Source organism: Pyxicephalus adspersus, chromosome 7 (genome assembly GCF_032062135.1).
Source record: "Pyxicephalus adspersus chromosome 7, UCB_Pads_2.0, whole genome shotgun sequence".
Lineage (NCBI taxonomy): Eukaryota > Metazoa > Chordata > Amphibia > Anura > Pyxicephalidae > Pyxicephalus > Pyxicephalus adspersus.
Genome location: NC_092864.1, coordinates 22850933 through 22872763, shown reverse-complemented (window position 1 = coordinate 22872763; position 21831 = coordinate 22850933). Strand labels below are relative to the sequence as shown.

Genomic DNA, 21831 nt, shown 5'->3' with positions numbered 1-21831 from the left:
CTGCCACTGTAAGGTATAAGAAAAAATAATAAACCCTCCACTACCAACAGTAAATTATGGAAGAACTGGGATCACTTCCTGTGGCTGCTATGAAGTAGTGGGTTATTAAGAACTTTAAATCTACCTGTTCTGGCCTTGTAGAGCCCCGGTGTTCCTAACTCTTGAAAGGTTTTTCTTTAAATAAAAAAGCTGACTAAAAAACTGCATTCCTCAAATAATATTAGTTTAATGAAAAAAGATGATGCTAAATAACATTTACCGTCCAGGCCACCAGCTTTAAATTCATTGACTCCAAAATAAAAAAACAAAAAGAAACCTTAAAATTTTTATGCAACTCAGTAGAATCTACCCATAAAACAAAATTACTAAAGAGAAACAAATTGGAGACAACACAATACTTAAATTACAGTCTATTTCAGTTTTGCTGAAAGGGTAGAGATTCATGATAAACCTATTCGCCAAGTTTTGTAAGCACGGACAATCTTCAAACCAAACTGGATACAGGGAACACATGTTGGGTTCAGCTACCCACATCTACAAACCAGGACAGACACATCAGAAGTCCTAATTTCAAGAACAGAGGACTATTTGAAAAACCAGAAATTACTTTGTGAAGTTAATCATAACCCATGCTCTGCTACTCACAAATCTACAATATGATGTGGTATTCTGGCTCTGCAAGACTCAACTGATGTGGAAATGATGTTGTACCATAAATATAATTCAGAGCCTATCACACATTAATCATCAGCTAAGGCATCCACAATAAAATTGTCTTCAAAAGAGCAAGCTTGGAATAGTATCTTTCACTGTTGAAGTGGGAAGGAACAGACTAGAGATATACAGAATGATTCATGGATGTACAACGTGGTGGTGAGTGTAAGGAGGGAGTGGAAAAAGGAGTTTATAGATGTCATTAAACTGACATAATGGTCTTGGGACCATCTGTTTGACTGTATCAAGCAGGTATAGGCTGTCTTTGTTCTAAATAATGAATGGCCCACTAAACTATTAACCAACTCAACATAAAAGGTTGGCCTCAACTAAAGAATCTGAATGGTGAGGTCCTACTATTAGAGACTCTATTGCTAAGTACACACTTACAATTCAGGAACAATGTCTGTACAAATAGGCTGCTCAGCTCTGTGGAAAGCTGAAGGGGAGGACAATCGTCAGGTGCCCTGATGCACTGTTACACAATTGTTACACAAAGTAAATGGTCATTAGTAATCCAACATGGCATATAACTAAAGACCACCTCATGTATACCTGTACACAGGGATATTCAGTGTTTAGACAAGGGGACGGGTTTGCACTAGACCTGGTTTTGTGCACTGGGTCATGCTGGACAAAAAGCAACTTTCCAAAAATTGTTGCCACGAGGTTGGAAACACGTAATTGTGTAACAGTCATTCCCAACCAAGTTTCTGTAGCACACTATAGGTTGTTAGGTGTCAATTGACCTTTAGCTGGTTTATTTCCCATCTGATGATACCTGCATAGTGTTGGGTCCAATGTCAATTGACAGAGCCAGCAGTACAATGGAAGAAGTCTTTTAGAAGTGTGCTAAAGGGTGGCATTCTGACCAACAATATAAAACGCTTTCTTGCTACTCACCCTCAAAGAATTAATTTTAGCAGGGTTTTAAAAAAAATATATATATACACACATACACACACACATACATACATACACACACATACATAAACACACACACATTCCCTCCATACTGAAAAACGGCAGAGAAAATTGTACTTGTGTAAACCAATATCCATTTTATTGGCCATTTAAACTTCATAATTCCCCTGCTGCTTCCAAGGAGAGTAGCAGTCATTTATAATAAAGCTGGTTTAGTTATTTAAAGTTACACAGCTACTCTGTAATTAGACTTTGGCGGGAATATTGTTTGCCAACTTGGAGTGAAATATTTAGACAGATGCCCTTGTCTGGTCACTCGGCGTTATCATTTATCTTTTGGTGTTCCTACGTGCCTACAACCAGCTCTTTAGGACATGATGTCAGATCCTTTTGAAAGAAAATGTTTCTGTTTTATTAAAAAGGAGGTATTTATAAAAACTAGACAGGGTGCAAACAGTGAAAATGCTCAAAAACATTTCAGAGCCATCCAACATGTAACAATTTCCACCACATCCTGTGTGACCCTCCAGTACAATTTGCTAAATGACGCCACACAAAGTCATCCAAGCGCTGGGGCCAGATTATGAAAATGCTGCTTGTCAACTGCAATAAGTCCCCATAAAAGGATCCAGGAGCTGCGGTATAACCGTATACTGTGCTCCATTGTCTATACAGGGAGGTGAAGGGGTGAGCTTCCAGTTTTAAGCATTTAATGCTCCTTTTCCTAACATCCAGGCTGACCTTCTGTCCTTTGACTTTACTAGGATAAATTGGTGGGTGCTTGTTCCATTTTCACATATCCGTTCTACCACACAGACAGTGGCAGATATGAGATGTAGGGCTATTTATCATGTTCTTGAATTTTTTCCAAGCAATTTTTTTTTCAAAGTGTCTGGCAAAACATAATAATCAGTAATAAATGAGCTGTAAGACTAACTTTTTAAGCATGCCTATGCTTTTCATTTGACTATGACTTTTTTTGCAGAAAAGCAAATAATTCACATCTTTGTTTTATACAAACTATCAAAACAAAGGTGTGTGTTTTTGTGTGTTCAGCACTTGGGATTGCAAACTACCGGATGACTTTAACAAGGAAGGGAATTGTGTTTCCTTACACAGATGGCATTACTTTGCAACAGAGACATTTAGGATAACTATATGGGTAAAACAAAATTGGGAGAGTAAACTTAAGTTTTTTTTCCAGACTTTACTGCTGCTTTAGAGTGTGTGTGTGTATTTATAGAAACACATACATATATAGATATCTTTATGTGTTTGTGTTCCAGGGACCTATTAGAACTTAAGATAATTGAGGCAAAGCAATTATTGCATGTAAAGACATTTTTTCTAAAGGCTTCTCATTCGTCCAACCAAAACTAACTGATTACATACAACAAAATCTGCACTTGGAGTTTTTAGACATAGCAAGGTAAATAAAGCACCAAACATATTAAGTTCTGTGGGAATTATTGCAGGCATATTTATGTGACATATCAGTAGCCTATACAAGCATCTTCTAGTTTATGTTAGCACAGAAAACTATGCAAAAGAAATAAAAGTTGACTGGGATTTACTACTGACTAACACAAAGTGCACCAACACCAACAAAGCACTAGATTAATAGCATAGCTAGATAAACTACTGAGCAGTTCAGGGGACAAGAAGTCCAATATTGGATCCAGAAGACACATTTTAGACCGCCAAGAAAGGTTCTTTCAATAAAAACAGTACGTTTAAAAAAAAAAGATAGGTGCCAGCTTAGGCTAGATTTCAGTGGCTGGAGCCTGTAGAGTCAGTAAAATATATCGGTTATGCCCTCCATTGCATAGAACACTTTCTGGTTTTATTTTGTCTTGACCTGGTTTGGAATATTCTGAGGAAGCATATAAGAGATGGCTTTATTTGTACTGAAGATGTTTGGCCAAAAAATGTTGGCTCTTAGGTTTTGCCAACTGTAGGCAGAGCTTATTATTAATCTTGACTTGGTTTCCAGTATACAGGGTATGTAGACACACTGATTACCTTGGGCCAAGACTGACTAAATCTAAACCAATTATTGTTAAGTAGTGTGCTAATTTTCTATCTATATCATTAAAAACACTTTTCTTGTGCCACGAATACATGTAACTGGTTTACATTAGGCCAACCAGCAAACCAGATGTTGACTACAACAAAGACCGGCTCAGTCAACCTCCACGGCTTTCATGTCTTACCCTTACACGGTTTATCCATAAACATTTCAAATCTCTTTATACAATCTACCATCCCGATGCATCTTTATTGTGCCCTTGGGCTTTTTAAAAATTAAACCTAATAGATTGAGATGACCTATTAAGTAACTTGTTCAATGCATTACTTGTCGAATGTTCCAGAACAGGGAAACATTAAAAACTGACATGGACAGCACGGTCACATTCCATATTTTGAAAGTAGTTCCTTTCCCTCAGTTTGCCCCTTCTACTCAGTGAGTGTATGCCTTAGATCCTGCTCACACACAGAGCATGAAGTCAACTCTTGTCCACTTCCTGTCCTATTTGTCTACTTTTCCCTCCTGCACTCTGCTTCCTATATATGTGTTTTACCTTAGTCTAGACAGAAGGTAAATTTAGACCAAAAGCAAAAACAGAAAAAGCAAGGAAAACTGGGGATGATAGTTGTAAATTTGCATAACCACCTAAAAAATTACAAGCAGCTAGCAGAGTTCAATGTCAAATTACCATGGCGTCGCAATGATATTAGCAGTCAAAAAGGTTGCCAATTCAGAATGTAAGTCAAGACACCCATCAAAGAAGATATACAATAATATACCAAACCATCATCCATAGGCAGCATCCACGTTGGAGAAGTCTGTCTACAAAGTTATGCACAAAGAATATCAAAGTGGTACAAAAATAGTTTTCCTCTCTCTCCCAAGGTTTCAGCCTAGAGACAGCTAAATGTTACCAGAATGATATTCCTATACAACACAGAACTCCGCACAAACATCAATAATAAGAAGCAGAAAATGCCACAAAAAGGCCCAGCTTTGCTTATGCAACGGCCACCAGCATGACAACTTTCTAAGCAAGGGTCTCTAACCTTTGTCAATACGCTAGCCCAATAAGCACACAGCTTTGCATTACCAATTAAAAAATAACACACATGGTGCATATAATATAATTTAGGACCAGGGCCTTGTGCTTTACCTTAACACTTCGGTGGTGTATCCTTGATGGCTGGCATTTAACACTGCTGGTATTGCAGCAGCCTGTGCAACGTTTCACCTCCACACACGGCGGCCATATCAGAAAGTTTGCAGATGTTGGGTCTATTTGGCTACGAGGTATCTCGTAAATAACAGTCCTTGTTTTGCAGACAGCAGGGACAGCTTCCTCTATGAAAGCAAAAAGACAACAAATAAATAATCCCTTCATAAACTACAGTATACATTTATCAGAACGTAATAAACTGGATAAAAGTGACTGATTGCAGAAACGTTTTTGAAGAATTGTGAAGATAAAAACTCTGTGGCCCCTGTGTAATCAGTAGACCTATTTAATAAAATGTAAACCCAATTTATAAATTTCTTTAGAAGCTGTAACATGTAACAGGATCTAGAACGGATTAAGGACTTATACCCAGGTACCACTGTATATGAATATCTGTTAACCCTGCCATCAAGGTTTTTATTAAGACATATTCTGATATGAAATGACTGCTGTCTCCATTATCTAAATGTCCTTATTTAGATTCAAAGCAGCCATGCTGACACACACTGAAAGGAATGATCCATCGCCATCAGTCTAGAGCAGCCATTCTCAACCTAGTTTCATGGAACCCCATCCCTCCTCCGAACGTTACCAGGGGTTCTTTGAACTGTGGCTGATTGAATTGATTCCCAAATGCTAGTAAGTGCTGCAAGAAAACTGTCGGGCCAAAGTACCAGTCTTTCTTTTTTTTAGTGGCACAAAAAATTTGTAAAAATCTTATAAATCATTTTTAACAAATGCTTCAGAAATTATGGCAACTTTTTTAGCTTTTTGACCGTAATATTTTTCATTTATTCCCTGACTTGAAAATGTGTAGGATCAATCAGTGATGCGATCCCCCACCAAGTGAGTAGATCGATGCCCATGGAAGCCTCTGACATTGGTGAGAGATGTAGTATTCACTTTTGGGCCATGCTAGATGGGGGAATAGATCTATGGAACCCAGGTACAGTTTTGAATCATTTAATGAGTGAGTATAACATCTGGTAAAAAAAAAAAAAAAAAGGTGTGCTACATTGAATAAAATATGACAAATGGAGGACCAACACTGTTTTTTTTTTATCAGACACCTTTACAAATTAATTCCACAAGGCGGAATATAAATAAAAACAACAGGCCACATTAACCCCCGCACACACACACACTTCATGTACCAGTCAGGAGCGTGAGTCATCAGAACACCTGCCAGCTATCCCAGTCATACAATTTGTCACCAACGTCTTACTAAATATATTCTGAATGAGTGTGAAAGTACAATCTATGTCCTCTGTGAGAAATGCCCCAGACAAACTGAACAAATGATGTTGCGCAAAAATGATTTATTGCCAACAGAGATAAATGAAATCCTGAAAAAGTTGTATTTATATTATAATACAGGTATTTCTGATAAGCAATGACAACACTGTATGAAACGGTTCAGGTATAAGGACTTGCTCCCACTTTGGCTAGGACATTTGCATTGGTGTGTGCTTTGTTTGATTCTGCCCATTCATTATGGGGGTCCAATAAAGCATGTTGCATAAAAAAAACTGACACGCTGCACTTAAAAGTGCAATGTACAGAAATGCTCAGAGCTGTATTGCACTGGCAAAGTATATATGGGGTCCTTACAATATTTCTAATACTCAAATCCTGCCATTACCATTCATTTCAGAGACAGTTTTTTTTTTAACTAGTTCTCAGCACCCAAACCCATACACAAAATACTATTGCACCCTCAGCCAAAAACAAGTTAAAAATAAACATCTATGACGTTTACCCTATCCATGACAGTTTCTTGCCTTAGCACTTAGAGGACCACAAAATAAATATTTTATTCTGATCAAAGTATGCAGTTATTATTTTTAAAAAGACACGGTTTGGAGTACGCAAGTGGTACAGTTTCTGTAAACATTTAAATAAGGAAATGGTTGCTTTACTCCATAACATTTAACCTGGTTCCAACACTTTGATACTGGCACCAGTTACTAGCACAGCTAACTATTTCTAGATCTTGGCAAAAATAAAATGGTAACCAACACAGACAACATTGAAATAGTATACAGTATCCTGCAACTTATACAGCAGCATATCGGTTACTATTTATTGGCAGATACCAAAACAAAGACTGGTTAAATGTTCCTGAAAAATGAGAACATTTAAGTCTTTCGATTTCCTTTAATAGAGTATTAAGAAAGGGAAGAGAGGAAGAACAAAAATCTCCCATTGGGTATTTAACCATCTCCACTTACCAATGCTTCGTTTCCTGCGTATAGACCTCTTCTCTTGTACATGTCTGTTGTGATAGAAGTTGTGTGCCTGGGTTTTTACGTTTCCTGGAGAAAATTCTTCATTCCCTGCAGAAGAGAAAATAATAGCAATGTCAACATTTCCCACTAGAAGGAGAAAACGATCTGTTTAATCTAAATGCAGTAAAACGTGGTGATTCTGTGTTTAAATAATGACAGATTGATACATTTGACGATAAAAGCATCCAGAAGAGAAAGTCTTTACTGCATTATGAGATAAAAGCTGTAATGCAACCAATAAGGCAATAAGAGCTGCTTGATACGTAAATTACATTTACAGATGAAGCACACTTTTTTGTATGATGCCATAAAACAGTTAAAGAAGACCCATCACAACCGGAAAAAAAATATGTATTTTATGATGCTCTTAGAATCATGCATTGGGCCAAAAGATGCTGCAAAATACAAAATACAGAAATGTTCTAGGCTGGGTAGGCAAGAAATGCACAAGCCACAAATATTTTGCAGGAAACCTCTGGTTTTCTACACACGCATTAAATATAGAAATAGTTACTTGTGGTGATCTCCAGATCCCACAGAGTGAATAGAGTGCTAATGGTCCCATTTGAACCTTCTCATGAATAAATGGTAAGGGTTCAGGCAGTAAGGTTAAGACAGAGATAATCAATGCAGGGTAAACCCATTACAACTAACAAGCAATTACCGGTACCTTTGCTGGATAGTAAGCCAAAATTCTATTGGTTGGTATGAATTGCTGAATTTGCTTTCCCAGGGGCTTTTACCTTATGATATAAATGGTTTTATTACAGATTTTAAAATCCAATATCTGCCAGTGGCTATATGTAGGCCTGCAATTATATTAATCCACAAATAAGGATACTAAAAGTGTAAACCTGAGGCAATGTATAACCGAGTAAAAGGTATATTTGACATACAATGTATTTAAAAGCAAGTGAATATTGGAATGAGATACTATACATTGCTAAAATACCATGCATGTGAAAAAGAGGCGAAACTTAAAGAATCACCTAAACCAGTTGCGTTGGTTTAAAGAACGTAATTTCTGCTTCAGAATCTTTGTCACACAATTTTTTGGCAATAGTCTTTTTTACTGCACTTGTTAAATTAAAACTAATAATCCCTAAAACAAATTAGAGGCTTAGAGTATGGGCAAGATATTAAATGGCCATCCAGGGGCTTGGGAGTCATTAGTGGTAGTAAACACTTAGAATTCAATTTCTGATCTGATAAAATAATTGGCTATTTAGTATTTATGAAGCAAATTCAGCTTCAGAGCATTTGTAAGAGGCTAATCTGGTTTTCAGTTGTGGATAAATTGGACCTATTGGTGAATATCAAATACACAAGTTGTGCAAGTACTTCCAGATGGAATTCTAAAAATTTCTATCAGGAAGAAAATATTAGAAGGGTGGAATTTCATACATATTTGTGTAGTGTTTTGGGACTTCCAACCAGTCGATTACCAATTGAACTTATCAGTCAAACACAAAGATGACAGCTCATCTGCTTGTCTGGACTAGGTTTTTATGATGAAGAACCCCATTCAAAAGCCTACAAGGTGAATGCTGTGTCTTTTCTTGGAGTTGTGAGGTGCATTATCTGCACAGATGTAACCTGGAGTCATAAACATCATTTTCAATAATGCAAAGCTATGATGGTGCTCTTGTAAGCGTTCTTGTGTATTCACATAAATGCTTACATTATAAATATTGACTGTAGTTGGTGATTTGAGAGTCTCAAAAACACTGTGAAATACCAAGTGAATGTTATACGGTCCAATTGATAAGTAATATAGTATCACACCAATAATATTATTATATATTAATATAATATTATAATTTTTAGTTTTATCACAGCAAAACCAGTGTAGGTAATATTATTCATCAACAAATGAAAATAAAATAGGCAACATATTGGCCCCATTATCAAAAGCCTACATCAATGGCCAAATCAAATGATCCATTTATGGTTATTCAATTCCTAAATGTGCTGCTGCTCAAAAAACAGTTTAAAGCCTATAAGAAGGATATATTTTAGGTAGTTTTGCTTGATTACAAATCCTTGTGAACTGTATAACACAGGACCTTTAAATTAGCTCAACATAAAAGACTTTGATTGTACGTTTATTGTTTCCATATTCTAAATATCTTCTTCTAGGCAAATGCGGGAGGAGAAATTGCCAGCAGATAATTTAGAATGGTTTTGTGGCAGGCAACCAAATAGTTTCACTTAAATTTTTTATGCCCTGATGTACTGACAATGTTTAGAGAACGGATAAAATTTACGACAATTAGTGCCGTCTTGTTCCATAATGTATCTGAAAATGCAACTTGATCATTACCAACGAAATGGCAAAATGGAGAGCAGCCAAATAAAAAAAGAAAAAAAGGGGGAACTAAAGGTGATCCTACGTGGAATAATTTGGCGTTTGTTTTAACATTTGCCAGGAAATGCAATTACGTTTTCAGAAGCCCGGAACAAAGTCGCCTTCAACTGATTTATAGAGCTGGGTAGACAAAACATGATTGAACTAACAATAACTCATGTAGACCAGCAGAAAAAATGTACCTGAGCCAGGTTTTCCACTATTACCTACATCCCCTCTTTTGTTTTATGGCCTCAACATATAAAAGACTGTTATCTATAAAACTGTTACCAGCAACTTTAAAGTAAAAAAAAAAAAAAAAAAGATAATCATCAAAACCAATAAAAGTAATCACCATTTACTTTTCTCTCCAGTAGACCTTGTATTTTGTTTTTGTGTGGGCCCCTACCCCATACAAGCCTATGGGCCTTTACAACCCACAGTCTCTATATTATATTCAGGGCAAAGTGATGCTGTATATCCTAAGATTCCTTGATGGATTTATTGCCAGTTTTCCTACACTGCTCCTTGGCTTCACAGCCAGAACTCTTACAAGTTACTCCATAACTGGAAGGGTATTCTCTTCAGATGAGGATGCAGAAAGCAGCAGCTGAGAAATGTTGAAAGGTAAAGATTTGAAAGGTCAAGAGAGGCCCTTTATCCAAGTACTGTAACTATGAGAAACAGACAAAGCAATTGTGTCTCTTCATAGCAGAACTATATTCAAAAGACAAAAAGCAACCAAGAGGTAAAAAGTTTTCGGTAGAAGAACTACAAAGTCTCTTTTTTTCTTTTTGCTTAATCTGCAAGATGTATGAAGTGTAGAGCCATATATTCCCAGCAGTGAGGGAATTAGAGGTTGAACCACCAGCAAAAGGTGTGTGCAATCAGCAAAACTTCAACTGCACCAACGTGGATTTAGTTCCGCTTTAGAGCGGAACTCAATGAAAACAGCTAAATATAGAGTTAAAATCAGACTGGCTTCCATGATTTTCTAGTGAGGATGCCACTTCCAGTTCAAAATGACTAAATGCTGCTAGCTACACAATGTTCTGTAATAAAAGAGAACGTTCACAGATACAGCTGATGTGAATGATATGTGAACTGCTTAGTAATCTACTGACTAGCAAAATGGCACTTGTACACCTGCCAGTCTAAAAGGAGATATGAAAAAATAGTTATTTCTAAGCAGCCAGTTACATTCCGCATATAGCACATTCCAACCAAATCTCTTCCTGCCCTGCTGTCATTTTATTTTGGTAACGGATAAAAATGTCACTGGCTTCCTCGGCTTGCATTCAAGTTGTGCTATGATAATGTTTTAATAGCAACTTATGTGTTATGACATAACTTAGGTAGGCTTTGGTATTGCTAGGGGTATTTTGGGTCATCCATTCGTTTTCAAATACAAATGAATATATTTTGTAATTGAGGCAAATCTTAAATTTTCTGATCCCTGCTTAAAAAATTCTCAAATATGGTTTCTGTGGGTAAGACAGGTCTTTTTTCAAAGCCTAGTAACTGTTTCCTCTGGAGGGTAATACTTCTACACAAAACAGATGTAGACTTATACTATCCAATAAAACCCATCTTGGACAGATCTGATTGTGGTAAATTAAAATCTAGTTGGCTACTGTAGGATAAATCATGTCAGGCAGGGGTAGGATTCAGCAAACTTTGCCAGGAAGCAAAGCTACACCCTTGGTTCACACTGGTTCAAACCAAAACACTAAGTCTTATATTAGAAAAGAATACAAACATACCATGTAAACCAACCACAAAAATCTGAACGAAACAATGCCCTCCTATGACTTTTTTATAGATCACTCATCCCCCAATCTGAAAATAAAAAAGTCTCTGTTACTTTATTTTGTATTATATTCTATTGCTGCCCCTTTCTAAAATTCATCATGTATCATAATACTTACTCATACTAAATATACTTTGTAGGTATGTCCTTTATACAACATTTTTATACTCATAGGCAGTTTTAAATATTTTATATATTGCCTAGGCTAAGCCTATCCCACAGAGAAAGGTAATATGCATATAGGAAGTCCTTCATGAATTAATTAGACAAGTGTGGCTGAAGATAGGCATTTATAAGAGTCCTAATTAGAGTTTTTTAAATAATGTGCTTCAATGCGAAATGTGTGTTTCAGCACCATCAAATAGCCCTGTAGCACACTGCTGGCTGTACACAGTAAAATCTAAGGGGGGAAGGAATTTGCATTAAAGGCTCAGTGGTAGCTTAGGAGCCATGAGGAAATGGAAAACAGCAGTAAAAATAAGTATTTTTTTTGTAAGGGTATCCATGTAGGGGTATCGTAGTGGGTTTTGAATGGCACTGTTAGCGGATTTATTGCAAAAGGACACCAGAAGGCACCTGCATTGCAGCACTTTATAGAGCTACACATTAGATTTCTGTCACCCTAAACTACCTTTCCCGATCGTTTCTACACTACAAAGAATGAGCCTTGTACACAGAGTGTGTCCTGTTCAATGGAGAGGGGAGGATGAGCAGGGGGAACCCCACTGGGTAATCTTTCATAGGAAAGCACAGTGGTCATTCCCGCTCAGTTGTATTGATGTGCTCTGCCAGAATAGATCAGCATGTACACATGCTAGGTTTTCACCCCATGATCGTTGTTCTCAGGTGACAGTTATCTAGGGTATGTACATAATAAGAAAATGCACGGTGGTACAACTTAGGCAATTTTTGGGCTGTTGTGGTACCATAGCCCATTTGGATAAACAGCTTCCCTTATAACACAATGCACAATAGTGTGTGTACATTAAACACACTCTAATGAACTGCCATGGTTTTAATAAACCCCTAATATGCCACAAAGCCTGTGTTTTTCAATAAGTAAACAATACACAAATAAATACAAAATGTTTACATTCATATCAATGAACCTATTTCATAACAAGGCCTTGAAGAACATTCCCACCATTCTACATTACTAATACTGTGACGTCTGCATGGAGGCTCTCTAGTAATGTTTTTTTTTCTTCTCCATTCAAGATAAAAGCTGCTTTTATCTTGAAAACACACAATCAGCTGTGTCTGGGATTCTGGTGCTTCATTACCTGCTCAAAGCTCACAAACATAAGGGAGGTTATGAAGCAGAAAACCCATCCTATATAACCAGGCCTACAATTACACCCTGACAGAAAAGGCCGTGTGAATAAGGTTTACAGATTTCACTGCTTGCAGTCTTGTTCCAACAGGCTCCATGATCCATTGCCACTGATTTGTTTTAATACCCAACAAAAAAAAAGGAAAATAGCTTTTTATTATTTATGACGATGGCCAATGTTAGTAGGCCTCAACATGACTTCAAAAGCAAGGCAGAGAAAATTGCTAAAGGCATGCACTCGACAGAAGCTGCCACCCAAATGTCATCAAAGACTCTTCCCTATTCATTAGAGACACGATCATAACACGGCTATTGTCAGCTAGGTTTTCACCACCAGGCATAATCTTTCCTCCCAGTTTATAGCTTACAAAAAAAAACAGTGCTGTCGACAGGTAGAAAACAGCAAAAATATGGTGTTGTATAATCCTAGATAATTGAAATAATGATTGCACATTTTTCCCTAAGGCTTTTTAAGGGATGTTTTGTACTTATGTTACAGAATCAGAATGGCGATTTCCCAGAATGGGAGACAGGCCTATGAATACAATTTATAAATATGTTAAGTGGTACAAAATTATTAAAAAGCAAAACTGAATATGACAAAAACAGACCAATAGAAAAATAAAAAAATTACACAACATGCATCTTCTATCAACACATGTATGTAAACTGTGTTTCCCACAATAACCAATCAGATTCTGCCTTTCTGAAAGGAGGATCATGTAAACTGGGATCTAATTGGCAGTTATAGGTGATACATACATCTCTAAATGAGACTCCCCTATACAAGAAATATCAAGTTATCAATATTGTAATTTTCCCATTTCTAGGGCTGGTTAGTTAGGGATAAGCTGGCTGCTCACCATAGGTATGAGTTTTGTGGGTGATATTGTGACAGAGTACAAAAGACTTAGAAGGTGGCTGTAATTATGGAATGTAAAAGGTGTACAACTACCAAAAAGTAATTTTTTACCTTCACCACATTCCATTCCAGTGTATAAGCGAACTCTTTGAGAATAACTTTTCTTATACAAGCCATAAACTATTGTTTTTTTTTTAATAGATTTGATTATAAATTCAATTAAAAAATAGAAATAAGAAAAATATATTAAAAACTGGGGCACTTTTGATCAATATTTGTTTTAAATATTGGTCAGACATTTTGGGAATGTGGTGTGGGTGGCAACGCAAGGAAAAGCAATGGGGATCAGAATTCACCTAGCCTTGTACTCCATTAAATGGTACAAAGCTAGCCATGGTGGCATTCTGACTAATATTTGTAATCCAGGTAAATAAATATTATCGGGAAGACATTAATCATTTCCCTAATCATGTAAGGATCAATCACTGTAAGCTTAAGCTACATAAACATATTGCAACTTGAACTTTCTGTTACAAATCATGATCAACAGATGGACCCTAGCAGCTACAGAAAGAAGAATAATCACACCAGCAATCTTCTGCAAGGAATAGGCAATGAACATGAACACAGGTCACCCTTTATACCAACTGAGAAGGTTTAGTCTTTCTCTCCCAAGAGAGTAAAGTCACACCCACTCATTATAGGCACTGTTGCTTTATCAATAGCTCAGCTGCTGTTTATGGCCCTGGAATCTGACCTTTCATCTCTTTAACCAATTGTGTCCTGATGTGAAGATAAATGTTGAGTTAAGCAAAATATAGAATGTTAGCTCAAAGAAATATTTGACATTTTTGGTCAATACACTAAACTGAACGTGTAATTTTTTTCTCAGCTTTCAGACAGCAATTATTTTTATGATTTTTTTTCAAATTTTACACTTTAAATAGCTAATATTCTAAATTCTTTATTCAACACCTTGGAGAGCATTCCTGTTAATGCAGGCTAGACCTGTAGTAGAACACACCACAATCCACAGCCGAAAAATGTTACAGGTGCACTTCTTGGCTGCCTTAACGCACAAACCAGTATGAACTGCAAGTGCACATTGCCTATTAATTTGATTGGTGACTTTGGGGAAATACCCAAGTTGACACAAAAGGTTGACTGATCAATAATATGAAAATACCACTAGCTATGTGTTTCTGAGATAAGGCTAAACATCAAATATTTTCAAAAATAGACAGTTTAGAATGACTTTATTATTTATTTATAAATGCCAGCCATTCACTATGAAATATTGAATTAAAAAAAAATTAAAAGCGGATCAAATGTGCTTTTCTGTTGGTAGTTTTCAACCAATATTAGCCAAATCATGGCAGAATGTTAAATAAGAACTTATTGGGCAAATCTGGACTTTGGTAAATTGAGTTGTTTTTATAATAAAGATCAATTATTGAACTATTGGATGATCGAATACTAAAATTTATAATGTACAGTAGTGTTGTTTATATTGAAATACTATTACTATACTATTGAAATACTATTGAAATACTATTGTGAGAAAATAACATGGTGTATGCTTTAACATTAGTGTTCCACAGTGGCAATCTTCACTTTGTGAAAGCCAAGAAAGTAAATAACTCCAACCTTCCAACATTCCTTGTACACTATTGGCTGGCCTCTCTGTCACTTGGTTGCGGTCCTAGTCCTAAAATGTGGTTCATTCTCCTATGCTTCAGTTATTTTGCATCATTGCCTATGACTGAACTAACATACAACCACATTGGCTTGGTTGGCAAGGGATGCAATGACTTTAAAGATACCGCTGAGAAATCAAAAAAAAAAGAGACCACTTATAAAATCAAAGCTGAAAAGGTAAAAAGGAAACTGAATTTACCTACGGAATCAATGTCCAGGATGCGCTGTAGGTCGCGGATGCTATGGATTTCGCTGTGAGCCAGTTTTTCTATCAGCTCCTTGGGGATCTCTGCTTCCTTCACGTAGCCAAGGAAGAAAGACATTTAAAATACAGTTCATAGTCACTTCCCATTGATAATCCACTCCCACTACTAAATGTACAACGTGCATCCCAGTCCCTCCCTCACATGTGAGCATGCTGCAGGATAAAATACATGCATGATGGGGCACAACCAGCACAGACACACAATCGCTAACTAGGGTACACCCTGGGTCAGGGTTTGGAACTGTTTGCTTTAGCTTCAGTCAGTGTGCGGAAAAAAGGCCTAATTATCTTCAATGTCACAAGGGGAAAGTGCTGCAGATTTCCTATTACAGTCACAAAGAAAAACAAATGTCAACGTCACAGTTGCTTCTTACGCCTTACACCTTATCATAGACTGCCGAAGTTACCTTTGCTCTCTAGTCTTTTCCCTCTGAGTGCCTCTACCTGTTTCAACAGAACTTACTTGAATGATTACCTGTTGCCTCCCTAAATTAAAGAATCCACAAGGGTAATTTTATATGCCACTGGGAAGTTTAGGTACCGAGTATTTTAAGATGACCCAACAAATTTTTTGGAGCAACCATTGAAGGTCTCTTGGAGGTCCATCTTTGGCGACTTCTTTATCACACTGCTATGCCCCCACTGTACTTGGCAGGCACAAAAAACTGCAAAGCTAGCAAGACAAGAAGTATGATATGCCTAATACTGCAGTAATGTCACCAGGTCTTGGTTAATTCACACTGCGGCTGCTTATTAGCCAGCTTATCAAATAAAAAAGAAGTGTTATGTCAAACCCCACAGCAGGCCATCACACGCCAGGATTCATTTGTCAGCCTAGGCCAAGCAGCAGAAGCTTAACTTCTGATTGACTACTATGGTTTATTGCATATCATTGCTCTTTAATAAAATATTTATGAAAGTAACATTCCAGACTTTTGCTGCTGTTAGTAACATCTACATTTTGTAACTCAAGCAATGATTGACATGCAGCTATCTCAGAGTTTACAAATATTATGTTCTGTTTAGCCATAAGTCTGACTTTCTGGATGAAACTGTCTGCAAAATAAGAAACATAAACTTGGCCATGTATTTCACACATGCAGAAAACAGTCAACCCTTTGGCTAGTCAGAATAATAACTAAATTATTGTATTAAAAAGAAAAATCAGGGTTTCTGGTACAGCCAAAGAGTACTGCCCATGGACACTAAGCTTTCCAGTCAATAACCAAATAATCATTTTTTTTTCTAACTTTTTTGTAATTTTTGCTTAAGTACTATAATTTGTGATCTGGTATAAGGGCAGCATGTTAGCTCAGCAGCCCTGCACAGCTCATGTGTGGGGCTTACTTCCCACAAGGGGCACTATCTGCTTTAAGTTTGCATGTACTCCAGGTTTGAAGGGCTTCCTCTTGGTGCTCTTGTAGTGCCTTGGTTCTGAGCTTATCTCCCACCAAGCGAGAAACAAATTCCCACCACCCTAATGTAGGCATTGGAACATGCAAGATTAATGACATCCATAGAATTTGTTGACTACACACCTTAATTCATGCAAAAATGTTCATTTTACTACAAGACGGGAGGTATTTTACTACTTCTTGGAGGTATGTGCAACCAGATCTCACATGCCTTGAAGAAAAAAAGTTCTACTTGGCTTATAAGCATTTCAAATAAACTGTACTTTTTAAATAATTGCTCATGACATATTCTATGGTTTCCCCTGCCAGGAATAACTATTGAATATTTTTTGTTCAATGTGCTTGTGTAGTTTTCCTTTAGGTACTCTGGTTGTCCACCATTGGAAGGTTAATACTCTGGTTGGAACATTAGATAGTAAGCACATCTAAGGCAGGGACTAATAGTAATGTGTATTGCTCTCTACAGTGTCAGCACTATATAACTGAAAATTACACTGTGGTTGCAACTCAGCAACTCTGCCCTGCTATATAAAAAAAAAATGACTACATCAAAGAAAAGACCGGTGGCTTTGGACATCACTATTTCCAGCGGCATGTAAAACAACACCATTTGAGTACAAAGGCTAGACAGGTAACTGCTTCAATTCAGCCATAAATTCAACATCAAGAGCTAAGTTTTTTCTTTCATTTTTGGGGAGGGGGTAAGCATGGTTCACAAGCTCTCTGGTCAACTGAGTACAGCCTTCAACCAAATCTGCTGTCTGATCTCTACACCCGTCTAAAATTCTACAAGTCACATCTCCTCAATGCTGCATCAAAAGGTGGAAAAAAAGGTCTTCAAGTAGCATACCCTGCCATTATAGATAATACCACCAAAGGCGCCAGGATTTACCTTTTTCACTTTAAGAACCCTGAGGATATATATTACAGTCTACAACACAACCTTGAAACTTTATCAGGTCTGGCCCAGTTCTCACACACAAGGGACTGCATGGGATTTTTTTTTTCTTTGCAACCTCACTAATAAAAAATCATTATTAACCTTGTCTGTGCTGGAGGTACACTTCATACACCAAGTTATCCATGATCCTCCAAACTGCATGCCAAATTTACAACACAATGTAAAAATATATCCAGTAGCAGATCTATACATAAATAAACATTGCAATTAAAAATAAACATTTAGGGCAAATTCAGGTTGGTAATCAGCTTTCAAAAGGATTGATTTATGGACAGTATTTCTTAGCTGCCAATCTGAATGTATCTTTCATTGATCTGCCAGCGGAATTTGGTTGCTACGGACCATTGCACTTTGCACATCAATATTACTCTTGTATTTGCTTGCATTTTATGTAACAAGCAAAACTGAAAATCCATATTTCACATTGTTTCTTTAAACGTGGTTATATGGAACCAAGACACAAATGTCCTCCAAAAACAGCACAGCTCCAGGGAAATACACCGATTCCCTAACCACTAATTAATTTTCTAGCAAAATAGCTACCTGGAAAAAAAAATTGCACATAATAAAAGAGCCACTGACCCCTTAATAAAATAGCACTGTGTTTTATAAGGGGTAGATCTGATTTTTTGCTTGTGTGTTCAAGATTAGCAAGCAAATACATATTTTTCTGCACTATCATAAACTGCAGTGCCAATTCCATTTAGCATTGTTCTCCTGCAGGTCTAAAGATCAAACAAATCCAGATTGATTATAGCTTTGTAACTTTTGTACTAGGAGGCAGTATAGACAAGGAGACAGATGTGCTCAGCAAGAATACAGTATATCACATTTAAGCACATGTGTAAGGCCTCTGTAGTTTGAAGGGACAAGAAAAAAAAGGCTTCAGAAGTGCAATATGCATGAACATGCCCTAACCTTGTCTAGGCATGGTCTTTGAGAATGTGAATTTGTCAATGGTGTGGACTAGATAGAAAAGCAATCACTGGTGTGATTTTTGGGTCACTGTTGGTGTCCAGTGCAGTGTGGAGAGGTAGCTGTCATTAAAGGAACCTCTTGAGAAAAGACCTTGGTGCTGATCCACCAACTTGTAGTAGAGAATGGACAGCATGGTTCCTTCTTGATGTGAGGCTTGTCCCTTGTATCTATCTCCCAGCCCTGCCCATGTACAATGTAATAAGATATAGATCTGCTCATGGATCAGCAATGCATGGTACAATCTACAAGGCTGAAATACAGAACCTACCTCGCCAAAGGAAGGAGACAGGTAGCAGACGCCTAGAAGCAAAATCCAAACCCAGCTCGTCATTGCGTTGTGCTGCACTTACTACTGAATGACAATGCAATGTCTTGATGTAGGAGCTGCAGAACTGCTCCTGTGTCTGGGGGAGTCAGTACCATCCCTTAGAGGGGATCCACACCCCACCAAATGTGATAGATCTGCTGATGGATTTTTTTTGGGGGGGTGGTGGTTGGCTGGGTGGGATCTCCAGCACCAACCTGCTCTCCTCTTCCCCCCCTTGTGATTTCCTTGCAGATGGTTGTGTTAGGAGGCAATGAGGCGCAGGGTGGTGTGCATGTCCAGCTCTGGATCACCTGTGTGCACGGAGCTCCTCTGCACCCTCCCCACCATACACCATTATTCATACAATGCACACAACGATCGCTACATGCAGACAACTTTCCAGGCGAGAAGTCCGATCTGGCCAGAGATGAAGAAGAAGCGCAGGACTCCGGACTTCCACTGCGATATACAATCCCTCAACCGAGAAGGAGCGGAGGGACGAGGAACTCCGGGCGATGTCAGCTCTCTGCTGCTGCTGGGAGAGTGAAATAATCCCGAGCAAGAGATTATAGCACTGCCAACCTCCCCGGCTCCGCCCCCCGCTCCATACACCCAGACACACAGCCAACAGGGGGGCAGGTTCTAAGAACCAACACTGCCTGGCTGCTGCTACTCAGGGAGATCACAGGATAGGGGGGAATGGGGGATCAGAGGGGATAGATGGGGGATCAGAGGGGATAGGAGAGAATGGGAGAATAGAGGGAACTGGGGGATCAGAGGGGATAGGGGGGAATGGGGGATCAGAGGGAATAGGGGGGAATGGGAGATCAGAGAGGATAGGGGGAATGGGGTATCGGGGGGGATGGGAGATCAGAGGATAGGGGGGAATGGGGGATCAGAGGGGATGGGGAGAATGGGAGATCAGAGGGGATAGAGGGATGGGGTATAGGGGAAGGGGAGATCAGAGGGGATGGGGTATAGGGGAATGGGAGATCAGGGGGGATGGGGTATATAGGGGAATGGAGAGATCAGGGGGGATGGGGTATATAGGGGAATGGAGAGATCAGAGGGGATGGGGTATGGGGGAATGGAAGATCAGAGGGGATGGGGTATAGGGGAATAGGAGGTCAGAGGGGATGGGGTTAGGGTAGTAAGAGATCAGAGGGGCTGAGGTGTAAGGTACTAAGAGATCAGAGGGTCTGGGGTATAGGGTAGTAAGAGATCAGAGGGGCTGGGGCTGTAGGGAGACAGGAGATCAGAGGGGCTGGGTGTCCTGGTTAGTGAGGGACCAGAGGGGGTGGGATTGTATGGAGATGAGAAATAAGAAGTTCTGGTGGTGTGGGGTAATAAGAGATTAGAGGTGCTGTGGCATAGAGTGATGGGTGATCAGGGTCCTTGTGCTGCATTGTAATGAGATATTAGCAGGGGGGTAGTGGGGTGGGCACGCTGTGACCTCACTTTTTTCGGGACCTCCGTATAGGCTCTCCTTGGGCGCTTGCCATGGATAGCTTTCACAATTACTGTGCCCCCTCTTCCTTTTTTTTTTTTCTACTGTACCCCTGGATTTTAGAGGACTTGAGGCTGTAGGCAGCACAGGGTAAAGGGTGGTTTGAGTTGCTGGTCAGATGTGATTTATGTTCTGTAGGAAGCACAGGGAAGTAGGAAATTAGAGGTGCTGTCTGTTTTATTTAGGCAGATCTAAGGTGCAGATGTTTGCTTGTTCTAGAAGCAGCACAGCACTGGACAATGTCAATATCAGGTACTCTGCTGAACAATGGGAAGATTAGAGAGGTTGTCTGTTCTATGTACATTTCTTATAGGTAGCATGGAGTAATAGAGAGATCAGAGGTGATAATGTCTGATTGTTCTTGTACTGTAGGTATCTTAGCACAAAACAATGAGAAGATCAGGTGTTACCCTTGTAATGAGTAATTGGAAGAAGAGATGTGCTGTGTTTTGTAAGTACCTGCTATAGGCAGATCAGAGATGATAATGTCTGCTTGTTATAGGTACTTGTAGACAGCTCTTCACTGGTCATTGAGAAGATCAGATGTTGCCCTGATGAGTCATGGGAAGATCAGAGCTTCTAATGTCTGCTTGTCCTATGTGTTTACTATAGGTAACACAAGGTAATGAGGAGATCAGAGGTGCTGATGTCTGCAGCTCCTATGTACATAGTACTATAGGCACCTCACTACAGGACAATGAGGTCAGGTGTTCCTTTGATGAGAAATGAGGGATCACATGTGTTGTGTCTACTTGTTCTCTCTGTATGTACTGCATGTAGCTCAGCATTTGACAATGAGATCAGAGGTCATAGAGATGTACTCTTCTTAAAGATTTTCTATCAGTTTGAGCACCTGCAGGATAGATTTTGTGTTCCTATATTCTTGTACTGTATCCAACCTGTCACTACAAGAGAAGGATTAACTGTAGTTATTCCTTCTGATGAGTTCAGGAGGTTCTACCTGTACATCTTCTCACATGGCATGGGCAATCAGAAACTGCTTTAGTTAGCAAGTAGAAAATCAATTGTTTGTAATTTCTTTACATACACCTGGTCATTGAGTAATAAAAAGATCAGCTGTATGATTGTTTGCCTTTAATGTGAATAGACGTTCATTGGTCCAGATTTAGTGCTACTTCAGATACAAAGGAATGAAGGAAGGAATAGGAACTAC

General features: G+C 38.5%; 1 protein-coding gene across 3 annotated transcripts in view; it reads right to left on the bottom strand.

Moving 5' to 3' along the window:
* The window catches only part of PDGFA (platelet derived growth factor subunit A), a 42213-nt gene extending 22519 nt beyond the window's left edge, over positions 1-19694 (bottom strand). For all 3 annotated transcript variants that reach the window (XM_072417825.1, XM_072417826.1, XM_072417827.1), the window contains exons 1-4: positions 19112-19694; positions 15424-15520; positions 7118-7222; positions 4824-5011 (exon numbers count right to left, since the gene is read on the bottom strand). In XM_072417825.1, coding sequence (XP_072273926.1) covers positions 4824-5011; positions 7118-7222; positions 15424-15520; positions 19112-19174 — 453 coding nt within the window. In that variant the 5' untranslated portion in view covers positions 19175-19694. The remainder of the gene's footprint in view (positions 1-4823; positions 5012-7117; positions 7223-15423; positions 15521-19111) is intronic.
* Positions 19695-21831: the final 2137 nt, after the last annotated feature.